The 14,767-nt window shown below is 38.9% G+C and overlaps 1 protein-coding gene across 3 annotated transcripts in view; it reads left to right on the top strand.

Moving 5' to 3' along the window:
• The first annotated feature begins 348 nt into the window (after positions 1–348).
• Positions 349–14,767, top strand: part of pfkfb4a (6-phosphofructo-2-kinase/fructose-2,6-biphosphatase 4a) — a 39,587-nt gene continuing 25,168 nt past the window's right edge. For 2 of the 3 annotated variants that reach the window (XM_036559167.1, XM_036559166.1), the window contains exons 1-2: positions 10,088–10,280; positions 12,061–12,177. In XM_036559167.1, the coding sequence (XP_036415060.1) occupies positions 10,148–10,280; positions 12,061–12,177 (250 nt within the window). In that variant the 5' untranslated portion in view covers positions 10,088–10,147. Of the gene's footprint in view, positions 464–10,087; positions 10,281–12,060; positions 12,178–14,767 lie in introns of those variants that run through there. The other variant, XM_036559168.1, reaches the window with a different exon arrangement.

The raw sequence follows: 14,767 nt of genomic DNA, 5'->3' as shown, positions 1-14,767 counted from the left end.
GTAACACTGATGTGGTGGTGGTGTGTTGCGCTGGTCTGAGTGGATCAGACACAGCAATATATATATATATATATACATATATCTGCTGTCAAAACAAAACCTCCTATCTTCATCTTTGTCTTTTTCAGTTGTCTATACAAGAAGCAGTGAATGTAATAGCATATATATATATATATATATATATATATATATATATATATATATATATATATATATATATATATATACATTGACCACTTCCTGTATATTCTGTACATCCTTCAGTGCCCTCCGTTAGGAGGTGGGCGGCCTTTTGGATGTTTCAATCAGAGAGCGAGCGAGGCTTCTCCACTCCTCCTTACACGCGCACACACACGCTCGCGCTACTCCAGCCCCGGACAAACAGTCTGAAGCAGCAGCAGCAGGGGACCAGGCGAGATGAGAGGGGCTGGCCGGTCCAACAGCACAGACCCGGACAGGACGGGTAAGCCGCGGGCTTTAGGGGCCGGAGCTGCAGCAGGGAGGCTCGCGGTGCTCCGCTTTGCTGTGGGCTCTGCTCAGCGCTGTGTTCCCGCACAGAAGAAGAAGTAAACAGGACGTGTCACGTAGGCGGCGTGTGTTCAGCGTTCAGCGTTTCAGCATCGAGTGTTGGGGAGCGTTTTCGACCCCGACATCCACAGCAAAGCGCCGTGTTTTGGTCCCATTAGAGAGCCAGCTGAGGCTTTTGTGTGTGCGAGTCCGTTTCGGTGTGTTTTGAAATGGGGAAGGCGGTCTCGGTGTCGCTGCTGAGCTCGGCTCGCTGCCTGTGGTCGTTGACTGTTGACCGTGATAATGAATGAAGTCAATGTGCTGGTGTTTTGACGGCTGTGTGTGGAGATGTCCGCTGCTTTTGAGGTGCATATCGATTTATTTCTGTGTTAAAAGGTCAGGAATGAAGGGCCTTTAGCCTGCAGGCTGTACATGTGTGCAGATTTGGAGCTGAGCTACTGTGGCTGTGTTTGTGTTTGTGGGTTGAGGCTTTTCTCCTAGCATGGCTGCAGCCCTAATGTCATTCACTCTAATGCATTAAAGGGGAACTCCATCGATTTTTCAAAATTTCAACATAATTAAGTGGTTAAGATGTAAACAAAGTCATTCAGAGGGGTTTGGTGCGAAATGCTGTGCTCTAAAGAAACTTAGAATCAGAATTGTTCACAGTGGTGGTGATAGGAACCAGACATCCACCTGTAAAAGCTCCCTTGCAGAAAGTTATTACATGAAATGGTGATGTGCACACTGCCTGATGCCTTTGTGAAAAGGTTGTGGCCTAAAACGTCTTGTTCATTAATTTATTTGACTCAGTTCATGGTGGAGGGGTACATGCAGGACGTTGTGAGGCAAAATAGTCCCCAAATTTGCCATCGGCAGCATTGCACATAAAAGCTTGGAAGACTTGTGTAGGTTCGCTGGTGGTTTTGAATAGTAAATAAAATGGCTGTATTTATGTTGTAGACATGGCAACCCCTAGTTCCTATCACCACCACTGTAAAGAAGTCATAAAGTTTCTCTACAATGAACCATTTCACATCAAACCACTCTTTCTCTTGGTTTATATCGCAACAATGGAATTATGCAAAAATTTTGAAAAATTGGTGGAATTCCCCTTTAAAGCCTGAATGCTAAGTTATTCCATTTTTCCTGAAATAGCCCAGGGGTGCTGTGTTTCCAATAAGATGAGCTGGAAATGAAGCCCATTTGGATTTGTTGGAATTGCACACTGCATTTGATGCATCTGAGTCATTCAATAAAAAGGATGCCATTGAGTTCACAACATTGCCATGTGTAATAGACAGAAATGTCCAAATGAGCTCAGATATATTAATTAAAAATATCAATTAAAAGCTCATCATTAGCATGCCTGAAGCAATTAAAACTTTGTGTTTTTATATAATTTTTCAAGATCACGTTCATTTTTACGTGTATATAAAGTATAAATCTTAAATATTACAAAGTAAAAGTCACTTTAACATCATGCTCAAATGTATATATGTTTCGATACGAACACTACATGAAACACTAAATTAAATACTGTCTATTAACTTTTCTGTATCCTTTAGTTTTGCTGCCCACAGATTTATTTAGCCATAAAAATAATGGCACATAACGTATGGAGAGGAAGTAACATCGTTTAAAGGGTAATGCCACCCATTTTTCAAAACTTCTACATAACACATGGTTAAGACGTGAACAAAGTCTTTCAGAGTGGTTTGGTGTGAAATGTTCTGTTCGAGAGAAACTTACAGAGTCAGAATTGTTCACAGTGGTGGTGATAGGAACCAGATGTCTGAAGAGTTTAATGGCTCTAAACGCTTCCTCACAGAAAGCTATTACATTAAATGGTTTCGAATGTCTGCCTGAGACACTGTTTTGCAATAGTTTTGTGACAAAGTTCTGGCATTAAACATATTTTAATACATCGTGTTAACAGATTCATGGAGGAGGGGTACATGCCAGGCGTTGTGAGGCAAAATAGTCCCCAAAAAAGCTTATGTTTTTCAGATTCACCACTATTTTGCCACCATCAACATCACACACAAAAACTCAGATGACGCATGTAGGTGCTATGTTTGTGTTGAAGTCATCATGATTCCTGGTTCCTATCACCACCATTTCACATTAAACCACTGTGAATGACTTCGTTTACATCTCAGCCTTTGAATTATACAAAATTGTAAAAATTCAATACTTCAAAGGCTGATCATTTTAGTTTTTTTACTATGAAACATTTTCGTTCTGTCCATCTTTGACAGGGTCCATCATGCATAAGATTTTTTTTTTTTATTTTAGCAGTATTTTGAAAAAAGACATGATATGCAGCATTGAAAAACTGTACAGCTTTGATATCAGGGGGGATGCCAGGCAATATATCCTAAAACATTTCACCCCATCACAGTCCACTCTGTACCAAGCTCAGTGGACTTTTCAGTTCCATTAGGCACAAAAATAAACATGCTTACTGATGGGATCTGTGTTTTGATAAGAGTAATATGTTTTTTATGTGATTTCTTGACATGAAAAAAATGAAATTACCATCTCCATTTGACACCGATCTCATGGAATGACTCCTAATTTAGCTGGTGCTGGAAAAAGTGTCACGTTTGGGTGAGTTGATTGTCTCTTCCTGGCCTGTGTGGTGGTTTGCGGTTCTTCAAATGAAAGGGTGCAACTGATCTTGCCTCCAGAGAGATTGAGGTGGTGCGTTTTTTGAAAAACAGGCACAAAATGATTTTGTTTTTGCATTTGAAAAAACGTTGGGCCAGTTGCAGTCCACAGTAGAGCCAGTCAAACCAATCTATGTGTCTTTTATTTGGTTAGCATATCGCTGTTAAAAGAAAAACCTTGTATCTCCAAAATGGTAACTTTACAGGAGAAGGAAAAAACCTACTTTACTCCTAATGTAAGTCAATGGAACCAGACTTTTTTACAAGTCATTTTGGGCCGTTTCTTTTGTTCCATTCATCATGAAATTTACACACAGTGTAAAGGAAAACAGGCATTTTCAAATTATGTTAAAAACTGAAAAATGATGGAAATGGAGATACAAGGTTTTCTTCCGTCAGCAGCGATTATGAAGGTTTGGCTGGGGTGGAGTCATTAAAAGCAACAGTGATAGTGTTTAAGTGGACATTCTGCTAATGCTGTGTGTGTTGTATGACTTTAGCAAGTGTGAGTTTGCTGGCATGCTGACTATAATGGTATGAATACCTGTTTGCACAAATGTATGTTGTTGTTATTGTTTGCTGCACCTTCATGGATTTTCCATTATGAGATTGTGCTGTTGACTCTACAGGTGGAGACTGTTTTCCCCAGAGAACTGACAGAGTTCCTCTGTGGCAGATTAGAGGTCCATTCACCTTATTGAGGCTTGAGTTATGTAACAGCTGAAGTGGTGGAGTACGGCCGAACCGGAGTGTACACCCCTTTCTTTAATGTATACAAACCTGACTCTACCTGTTCTCGTGCTGAGTTACTGTGACTAAAGCACTTTGTCTTGCAAATTCATTGTACAGTAGATGTAGGTTTGGGCATGTTGGGACAATCCTGCTCTAAAACAAAATGATGCATCAGTTACACCATCTCTAACCCTCTGACATCTAGCTCTGCTGAATACAAACTGGGCTTATATCTGGACTTCTGAAATAGGGTAGAGCTAGGTGATATAGAAAACGTGGTGATACATATATTATAGGAAAATACTCCATAACAACAAATGTGATGATGATTTGATGTAAAAAAGAACATTACAGCTATAGGCCTTCACAATACAGTAAGTAAGTGCTGTAAGAATGATGTCACAAAAACTTAATGCATATATACATCCACCTATTTAGCCTACAGCACTTTAGCCGCACCCCTTCATGTTGAAGTTATAAGGACTGCTTTTTGAATGAGGTGCAATACCAGACAGTCAGTCAGAATGGTCTTATTTACATATATCTTAAAGGCACAGTAACAAAAACATCTTGTTTAATTCTAAGGGCTAAAGAGAGTTTGGAAAATGCTCATGTTAAAATGAATGATCACTGCTTTTGGTACGCAAATCCACACAAATGTTATAAGCAGACCTCAGGGGAAAAAAATAAATTACAGGTAAAATTTGAGATATGGGCCCTTTAAAATAACATTTGTGTCAGTATGATCTGTGGAGTGTTGATCATAGCTTTGGCCCCAGTTAAAGGCCTACTCGCTCTCACTAGCCACTTCACCTTGGACAAGTCCATGTTAGGCCTGTACAAATACTTGTTATTGCACAGTTGGCCTTTTCAGTATTAATAGGCTATAAGGCTGCAATATGAACCTTGTGTATCACAGATTTTAATATGCGCTGAGTATCCTGACCAAATCCCAGATGTTCCAGATGGGTTTTTTGTGGGTGTTTTGATGAATCAAGTGATGTTTTCAGAAAGAATTTTGCTTGGCATGGTGCAGGCCACAACACATAACGGCATCAGCAGTGTGTTTTTAATATACTGCTCATCACAATATGTAGCATTATATTTGTACTATGGTATTTTGTGTTATACCGTACGGCTCTACTTCATGATGCAGGTGTTTACAGTGCTTTAAAAAAAAAAAGCGTTTAAAAAGGCCATTCCGGCATTTAATGTGTTATTTGTTATGTTATGTAATATTCCATTGAGCAGTATTGAGTCCCTCAGCCTCATCAGTTTGCATAACCAGCATGCATAAAAACATGATACAGCCTTTGGGAATTTTTATGTGGTAAAGAAATGCACGGACGTAGAGGCCTACAAATATATACGTGATATTCAACTTCTTAGCAGTAACTAGAGGTGGGCGATATGGCACAAATATTATATTGCGATACTTCAAGAAATGATCACAATACACAATATGTTGTGATATTTCTTTGTTCAGACATCTGAGCAGTTGGAACAGAGGAAAAAGAGCCAGTAGAGCTACTTTAAAAAACACCATCAAAAAACTATGTTGCACCAAATCCAGTTAAACAGGACTAATTTGCTGTCTTTATAATGAAACAGGCAGTTGGTCAGTGTTTTTCAAGTACTGACAATATACACGTTATGTTCAGAAAAGTATATTATGTCATATTAATCTTTTAATACTGTATGAAATGTCTTTGTGGTTTAAAGTGAACTGTTATTTGGCAACAGTTACGTTAGAAGATGCTGCGTCACACCAGAGGCCTGGCAAACGGTGTTTTTTACTGTCAAAGTCGTTTCAGAGGAAAAAAAAAAAGCTTTGAAAAACCAGACCAAGTGACGTCTTTGGTCATGTATCAAGCAGACAGAGCACCCAGGCCCCAAGAATTAGAGTGCAAGTCGTAATTTTTTATTATTTTTTTATTTTTTGCAGAATTTGAAAATACCAGCTTTACAATGTATTTAAATTTAATGATGAATGGGCCGATAGAAATAGTGGTGGGTGACATGGCAAAAATATTATATCACAATACCTATATCACAAAATTTTCGTGATGCATGATATATCACAGTATTTATTTTTCAGACATCTCATCAGTTGGAACAGAGTAAAAAAACAGTAGTGCTAATTTTGAAAAAGCTGTCAAAAACCGTGAATAAGATAAGTTATTTTTATTCAACAGTTGGCACACTATGCCCTAAATCCAGTTAAACAGGACTAATTTTGCTCTCTTCATAATGAAACAGGCAGTTACAATATAAATGATATGTTCAGAAAAGCCTATTGTATTGCATTGTGACATCATTTATCACAATAATGATCTATATTGTCATATTGCCCAGCCCTAGCAGTAATGTTAGCTATCTGCTGGCTTTCTTCTGCATTTGGCAGGTAGCTAAAAAAACCTGATGTATCATGTAAACATTTGTTTCTTGTCCAAACAGTCCATAAATGGAAACTAAGCTGCACATTTTGAATCCACTGTCTTTATGATGTCATAAAAACCAATGCATTTACATCTGTCTGCCTATTCAGCCTAGAGAAGTTTAGCTTTGCCCATTCATGCTGAAGTTATAAGGAGTGTTGCAGCAAAGCAAAGAGTTTGAATGAGACAGAATGCGGGACCCCCAGTTACAACAGAGGTCATTTGCACATTTCAGTTAAATGCACAGTAACAAAAACAGCCTGTTTAATGCTATGGGATGAAGAGAGGTTGGAAAATGCTCATGTAAAAATTAATAATGGCTGTTTTTGATACTGAAACCCACACAGATGTCTTTAGTGGAAAATAAACCATGTAAAATTTCGGCCCTTTAATATGACACCTTAAACAAAGCTGAAGCACAGCTGCTTTTAAAAGGGGCAAGCAGTGATTGTTAAACTGCCTTGCAGTGTCAGAAGGGAGGCTTGGCCTCTCCTGCAAAGTGGAACATGGGGAAACTGGTATGTTCAGCTTTGTCCACATCTTACTGCCAGGCCTGTCTGATTCAGCAAGTCTCACTCATTTACAGGCAGTTTATGACGGCATATGGAGATTTGTGTTGAAATCTGCGGAGCTGCGGTTGGCAGTGACGATTCCTTCGTAACGGATTTGTGGTTGTCACTTTTCTTGCTGTTTCTTTCCAAAAGGGATCCTTCTCTGTCTTGTCTGTATCTGTTGTTCATCAGTTAAAGGGCCCATGTCGTGTAAAACTGAAAGGAATTTGGAATAATATGTTAACACAAAGTTTCAGAACATTCACTTCTGGTCCATACAGTCCATATATGGAAAGTAAGCTGCCAAAACAGCCTGTTTAGAACTCACTCTTTCACACATTTACACCTATTCATCCTGCAGCGATTTAGCTCCACTCATACATACTTGTGTGTTCAGACCATGCCGTCAACATGTGGAGGTAGTATGAGGGAAGACTGATTGAGGGAGGGGACAGAGAACTCTGAGAACTTGGCCTGAAGTTCTGGGCAGCCTGTAGATAGGTCAGCTTTTAGAGGCATTGAACTCTCGGACGTCTGGTTCCTATCACCACCACTGTAATGTATGTCTTCAGAGTATTACATATCACTTTGTTTTCATAGCTGCGGCATTGATTTTAGTGACAGTCAGTCAATAAGCAATAAGTGATCACCCTGCATGTGGCCCTCTGCCATGAATGGATTGACATACATTTTTAGCCAAAACTTTATCACAAAACTATCTATCTATCAAATGTATTGTGGGTTAGGCTTCTTTTTCACGCTCTCTGTGCCGTAAAATACATGACTGGTTAGTTATTCAAGTCTGAGGGATGTTATATCATTCTGTCCAGCTGCAGCTGAGCAAATGTCCTTACCCATCATCTGGAGCTTTGCAGATGCTGGTCATGACTGCCACCTTGTGGATATTAAATGTATTGTACCATGTTGTAGTGTGTGTGTGTGTGTGTGTGTGTGTGTGTGTGTGTGTGTGTATATATATACACACACACACATATAAATATGTATGTATGTATGCATGTATGTATATCTCACTGTTGTCGGAAGAAAACCTTGAATCTCCAAAATTACAACTTTACAGGAAAAGGAAAAAACCTACTTTACTTTTAATGTAAGTCAATGAAACCAGACTTTTTTCCAAGTAATTTTGGGCCGTTTCTGTGGGTCCATTTATCGTGAGATTTACACACAAAGTAAAGTGCAACAGACATTTTCAAATTATGTCAAAAACTGAAAAACGATTTCTTCCGACAACAGCGATATGAAATGTATGACATGTTTCTGTATCAGTTCTGAACATTTTATATATATATATATATATATATATATATATATATATATATACATATGTGTGTGTGTGTGTGTGTGTGTGTGTGTGTGTGTAGATACACATATTTAGTACTGATACAGAAACATTTCATACATTTCATTTTTATTTAACATTTGGAGCTTCTTCACAAAAATAGTTATCACACTATGATAGTTTTGATAAGGTTTTGCTATTACATATTTTTAAAATACATGGTCCCCCTTTATTTGGATGGTCCTCTGTAGATGTTCTACAGATACTGAAATCATTAACAAAATTTCTGGTTATATTCAGTTGACTATCAACAACATTATGGTTAGGGATAGGGAGTAGGTGTAGGTTTTGCCTTGAGGTTAGGATTAGGGTTAGGTTTAGGGTTAGGGTTAGGGATAGATTTAATAAAATCTTACATACTGAACTTGAAGATCTGTTGCATTTAATAAAAATTTAGTTAAATGTTACTTAAAAACAGACCAAGCATTTACAAAGCATCTACAGTGGACCATCCAAATAAAGTGTTACCAAATCCATTTATTTATGGCCTTTATGCTTAAATCACAGAACTGTGTAATCTGAAGACTGAATTCCCTAATTTCCCATTTTAACTACTCTTTTCCACTGCTAAGGTGCTAATTAGCTCAATTTGAGAATAGTTTGACTTTTTATTTCAGATACTATAGTATATATTGCAGTTTGACTTTGTCCTGATATCAGTCAGCACTATTACAGGTTGCACATTCCTTCGTGTTGCTGGGACTACTTCAAAAAAACGTGGGAAAGCTGCATGGAGCAGAGTGTTCATGCTCAGAGTTGCCCTCAGCTCTGTAACTCTCCCATTACATTCACATTACATTTTTAAGCTAGTCCTGACAGATCCCTCAAGCTCTGCAAGTGATCTGGATTCAGTGTTTTTTCTTCTGGAGAAGAGCCAGACTAAATGTTTGTGAGGGAATGTATAAAGGGCAGATGAATCAGCTTCTCACACATGTCAAAAAACAGAAAACATATTCTGTTTAAATTACACAAAAGCCTCAACAACTAAATGTAATACCACGTTTTCAGTATTTAGTGTATCCACCACACAAACTTTAAGTTTTTCAAAGAAATCTGTGGGTGTTTTTTTCCACGCCTCCAAAGTTCAGTCTACGAAGTTAGTTGCACTCTCCTTTTCTCGTGATCCATGTAATCCCAAACACCTCTGGGGTTTGTTTGATTTGCAAAAGTTCTTTTTTTGTCTACTTCTTTTTCTCAGTGAGGCCTTCTTGACAGCTACACATCCGTTCAGACCCATAGTGAGTCGTCTTCTCACAGTGGAAGGATGGACAGAAACACCTGTGGATGTTTTCAGATCTGAAGCAGCTTGATTTTCTCCTCTGTCTCACAGATGAAAGTGTTGTTGATTTGATGAGGACAGTTTATACGTGGGCTAGCAGGTCTTGTAGGTGGTTGTTATGAGGCCTGTTTTCTCCACAGCTTTTGATCATTTTTTCAACTCCTATTTTTGACTTAGTCCATAAAACTGGACTGTTTTATATCTAATCCCGTGGGAATATGAAAGATGAATAACCCGTACTTAATGTCCCGTTTTGACTGAAAATGAAATGGTCTCTCAGACCGTAACCACACCATGACGAAAAAAAGTGTGCATATAGTGCGTAAATTACGGTAAAAGATTGTACGGTCTATTATGTCGATTTCGAAACGAGAAATATTAAAAGATTTTGCGTTTGGAAATGACTGTGCGGTATCTTGAGTGATTGACACGCAGTTTTTACTACGCTTAACGAATCGATGACTAGTTATGTCCAATATTAGGTCAGCAATAGATGTTTAGAGTCGCGGCTGCGCGTGTTTTCGGTACATTACGGTAGAGCCGTCCCGCTGTTGATATCTCCGCACTGTAGTACTGATGTGTGGAGCTGGAAGCCTCACACGGGGAAGATGAGCAGTATGGACGACGATACAGAGCCGTGTGGCCCTACACCATCCCGAGAGCTCACCCAAAACCCGCTGAAGAAAATATGGATGCCTTGCAAAAACGGCCTTCCAGAAAGGCACATATTTCAGAGGAAGGGTATGTAGCGTTAGCCTGAGAGACGAGCTTCGTGTTCGAATTTTGTGGTTCCACCTTAAATGGCCCAGCAGTTACGCTCTGGCGCCTGAGGCGTTATAATTACAGCTGCGTGATTTAAGGTGGAACGGGAAAAAGAAGCTGACTGTGCCGGTGTTTCAGTGGCCTGGAGCTCCACCTCGGCTGAGGCTTAAAACAGATATTCTTTTGTGCTTCTGTTGGCTTTACTTATCTCTTAAAATGACCTGTGATGAAAGTGGATAGTGATATTTTTGCTATTCCTCAGCTAATACTAAATTGAAGTATTCAAGAATCCAAGAATCAATTAACCGAAATTGGGGCTTCGGATGTGCTTAAAGGAGAATTCCACCCATTTTTTTTTTTTTTCTGCATAATTACATCCTTGAGGTGTAAACAAAGTCATGCAGAGCGTTTTGATGTGAAGTGCTCCGTTTTTGATAAAACATACAAAGTCTGATTTGTTAAGAGTGCTGGTGATAGGAACCAGACATCACCTGGAGTGTTTAATGCCTCTAAAGACTCCCTCACAGAAAGGTATTACTCAAAATTGCTACAAATACACTTCCTAATGCCTGAGACATTGATTTACAATTGTTTTGTGAAGAAGTTTGGGCCTAACATGTATTCCCTTAAATCAATTCATGGCAGAGGGGGACATTCAGGGCGTTATTTGGCAAAATAGTCCCCATTCCCCATCATTTTTCAGATTTACTACTATTTTGCCATTATAACATTACATTTAAAACCCCTTAGGAGATACATGTTGGTTTATTGGTCGTTCTGGATAGTAAATAAAATGGCAATATTTGTGTTGTACTCATAATGACCTCTGGTTCCCATCACCAACACTGTAAAAAAAATCAGCAAGTCAGCAAGTTTCTCTACAATGCACCATTTCACATCACACCACTCTGAATGACTATGTTTACATCCACTGAGTTGTGCAGAAATCTTGGTGGAATTCCCCTTTCATCTACATTTTAGAGCATTTACAGCCACCTACTATGTTGGGTAAAGTGAGAAAGATGAATGTGGTCAGTACAGTAAAAGCCACAAGCAAAAGTTAATGCCTTCATTGTAGTGGGCAGCATGCCGGAGGGACCTGTGATGATGAGCAGGTGTTTGCATGCGATGGAGAGCCTGCTGTTGTCCTCTGAGATTACATGCTTTCATTTTTTTAGGACTAATCTGATGCAATAGCATCATTTGTCCCACTCACTGCTTTTTGTTGCTGTGCCATTCATGACAAAGTAGTAAACATGATGGTGTAACACAGAGACCTAATATACTATTAAACCTAATCACTTTATGACTCCTCCTAACAAAAAGGAAATGTGAGTGGGCCCTTTGTGGCTTTTTAAACCCCACAAAGGCCTTAGATTTGGGGTCTCCATTACTGATAGTGATGCTTGGGTGGGTTGTTTGGACATGCTCCTTCACCTCCTTTGTTTCAGACTGTGAGGACATTGCTATGTAACATTGTGCAATTTTATGTCTGCTGAGATTTTGCATGACCTCTGCCCTACAGCGACAACGCTCTGCATTTCATTTTCCGCTGTAAAGAGGGAGCAGAGTGTCAGTTGTGCTACGATTGTTACTGGTTATCAGTTAGTTACTGCAATTTAATTATAGCCGTAATAAATGCTGAAAACATGGAAGTTTAAAACCTCGTAAATGCGGGACTAGCAGCACGAAAAAGAGTGTTACACAATCTTTCTGTTTCTTGTATGATCTGATGATGTGTATGTTTTTGTCGTTTCAGTATGCATGACCAACTGCCCCACTCTCATTGTCACGGTGGGCCTCCCAGCCCGGGGGAAAACCTACATTTCCAAGAAACTGACCCGCTACCTCAACTGGATTGGTGTGCCAACAAAAGGTAAGGATGTAGACAGAACACGTATTAAGAGCTTAAAGGGCCCATATCATGTGAATAAAGGTGATTTTTATTTTTTTTTTTGTGTAGTATGCAAACATGTCTAAGATTTCAAAATGTGCCATCAACTCCACCGTCCAGTGTAAAACAGTTTAGTTTTAAATGTACTGTTTTGTGATGTCAATGCAGGGCAACCAATGAGAACAGAGATCATTTACATAGCTCAGTCTTAAAGGGATAGTTTGTCTCAAAATCTAATTTCCACAGTTTTCCACGTGACCCACATGTAGTTGATTGGCTGCAACATTTTTGGAGTCTACATTTTGCTTCGTTAGTTCAGAACTAGGGTGGCGAGGTGAATATTGCCAACGAACACTAGAATTCAGTAGTCACCCAAATAACCCAAATGGTTTCTGTAAAAATTCATCAGCAAACTGCATCCAGGTCTTCATTAATGTGGCACAGACTTATAAATGTGGTTTAATATATGCGGTTTATAAAAGGTTGAGTGGGTTTAGACAAGTTTTGGGAATGTATTTGTGGAAAAGATTCGGATACTATTGAGTTCTATGGGTTGTTAGCAACATTAGCCCTGTAGCTCCAGTTCTAAACTAGAAAAGCAGAATTTTCACTCCAAACATGTTTTGGCTGATCTTATACATCTAAGGAAATTTAAGTGGAAAATTTGCCAAACTATTCCTTTAAAATCCCAGTAAGAAGAAGAGCTCGGAAGAGCCTGGGCAGTTCATTCATTCATTGATGGTTCATGCATTTTTTAAATGTGCATATTATAATTAGTTATAACTGTTTTTTGTGCATTACCCACACAAATATCATAGGTGGAAAAATAAATACAAGAAAAATACAAATTACAATATGAACCCTTTAAGCAGTGGAACATGAGTGCATTATAGTGCAGATAACATCATGGCAGTGATTTGGTCAGAGACACAAGCTAAAAACTGCAGTGTTATTTGCAATAATACGTTTTAGAGTGATCAGTTCCATTTACATAGTGGTTTTACAAAGTACAGAAAAATAAAAGCCTTAAAATGTTGTTTCAGGTGTATGTTTTGAATATTAGCAGTTTCTTCTGCCAGTAAAAGTAGCTCCAGCAGCTCAAAGTGAATATTCTTGTTTCCTAGCAATCAGTGGTCAGCGGAATAAGGCATGTGTGGTTAAAAAAAGTGCTGTAACTGGATATAAAAACAAAGGTAGAGAGATTTTCAACTAATCAGGTTGTGTGATTGGGGCAGATGTTGATTTAAGATAAGATAATCCTTTATTAGTCCCACCACAGGGGAAATTTACAGGGCTACAGCAGCAAAGGGAGAGCAAGGCACTCCAGAAAAGAGTAACAAGAAGAGAGTTAACAAACAAGGTATTAACCTTGTTAATTTCAAAAAACAAGGTTACAGTTTGTTACTTATTATTACCATATATACAATATATATATTAATAGATAAAAAAAATAAACTAAAGATAAAAATATAAACTCTATTCTAATTTATATTTATCTAATTTTATCTAATTTTATCTTTATTCTGTCCGAACTGCAACTGCAGCATTATTGTGCCGTTGTGGCGCTGAACCCCTAATCAACACAGTGCACCAGGAAAAACAGCCAAAATCACAGAGGAATTGCGTGACCGCGCTGTGAGCGGCAGACAGTGCAGAACTCACACAGTGTGAGTTCACCTGTGGAGCTGCTTCTCTAAAAGCATTTTAAAACTAAAACATAACTTAAAATTAACGTGCATCTGAGCTGTGGCAGCAACACTCCTAAAGTTTAATCTCTGAAACTCTGCTTTTCCCAAAAGCGGCACACAGCGTTTACTCACGCAAGGTCCCGTCTCAAAGCACACTATCTTCCCTATCTAGTGCACTTCGTGGATCAAGACATAGCAAATCCTTCACCCAAAGAGTGCAGGAAACGTTCGACTAAGTTCGACTAACATTGTTAATGTTGATTAATCTATAATCAACATTAACAACAGGTTACAAATTCCCTATTTAAAACTCAACTGCTTGTTAATGATGATCGTGTTTGTTTGAGAAGTAGCGCACTATGTAGGGGACACAGTGATTTGAGACGGTGTTACTCTCCTCTCAGACAGTAAACACTGCAAGCAAGAAAGGGGAGCTGTGCAGATTGAACCTCTGCAGCGTCTCGTCCCAGAGCTTGTGTGACTGTTAACTCAGAGCTCATTTTGGAGACTCTGCTCCACAGAAATGTGTGTTAAAAGCTTTAGTTTCGATTCACAGCTGATTCACCGATTGTTTTTTTTTTTACGCTAAAAGCTTCATTTTATATTATTAACGAACCATAAGCATAAGTTAAGCCACACAAACCATGACATTTCTTCTATTTCGAAGTCCCCACAGACTTCTCCGTTAAAGTTAACCTTGCATTCTCTAAAAAGTAGCAGGTGGTGGTTGCGAAGATGGCTCGTAAGGTTTGATTTGTTGCCCCCTTTCGCCGCTATTTTCTTTCGGCCTGTTCTGCAGACAGGGTGGTCATCTGCAGACAGTGTGGTCATCTTCAATTAACTTTCCTTCTGCATCCTTATAAAACCCAAAACATGACCAAATG

The sequence above is a fragment of the Colossoma macropomum genome, unplaced genomic scaffold (assembly GCF_904425465.1).
Source record: "Colossoma macropomum unplaced genomic scaffold, Colossoma_macropomum, whole genome shotgun sequence".
Taxonomy (NCBI): domain Eukaryota; kingdom Metazoa; phylum Chordata; class Actinopteri; order Characiformes; family Serrasalmidae; genus Colossoma; species Colossoma macropomum.
The sequence above is the reverse complement of the archived record's forward strand: the minus strand, read 5'-3'. Positions and strand labels throughout refer to the sequence as shown.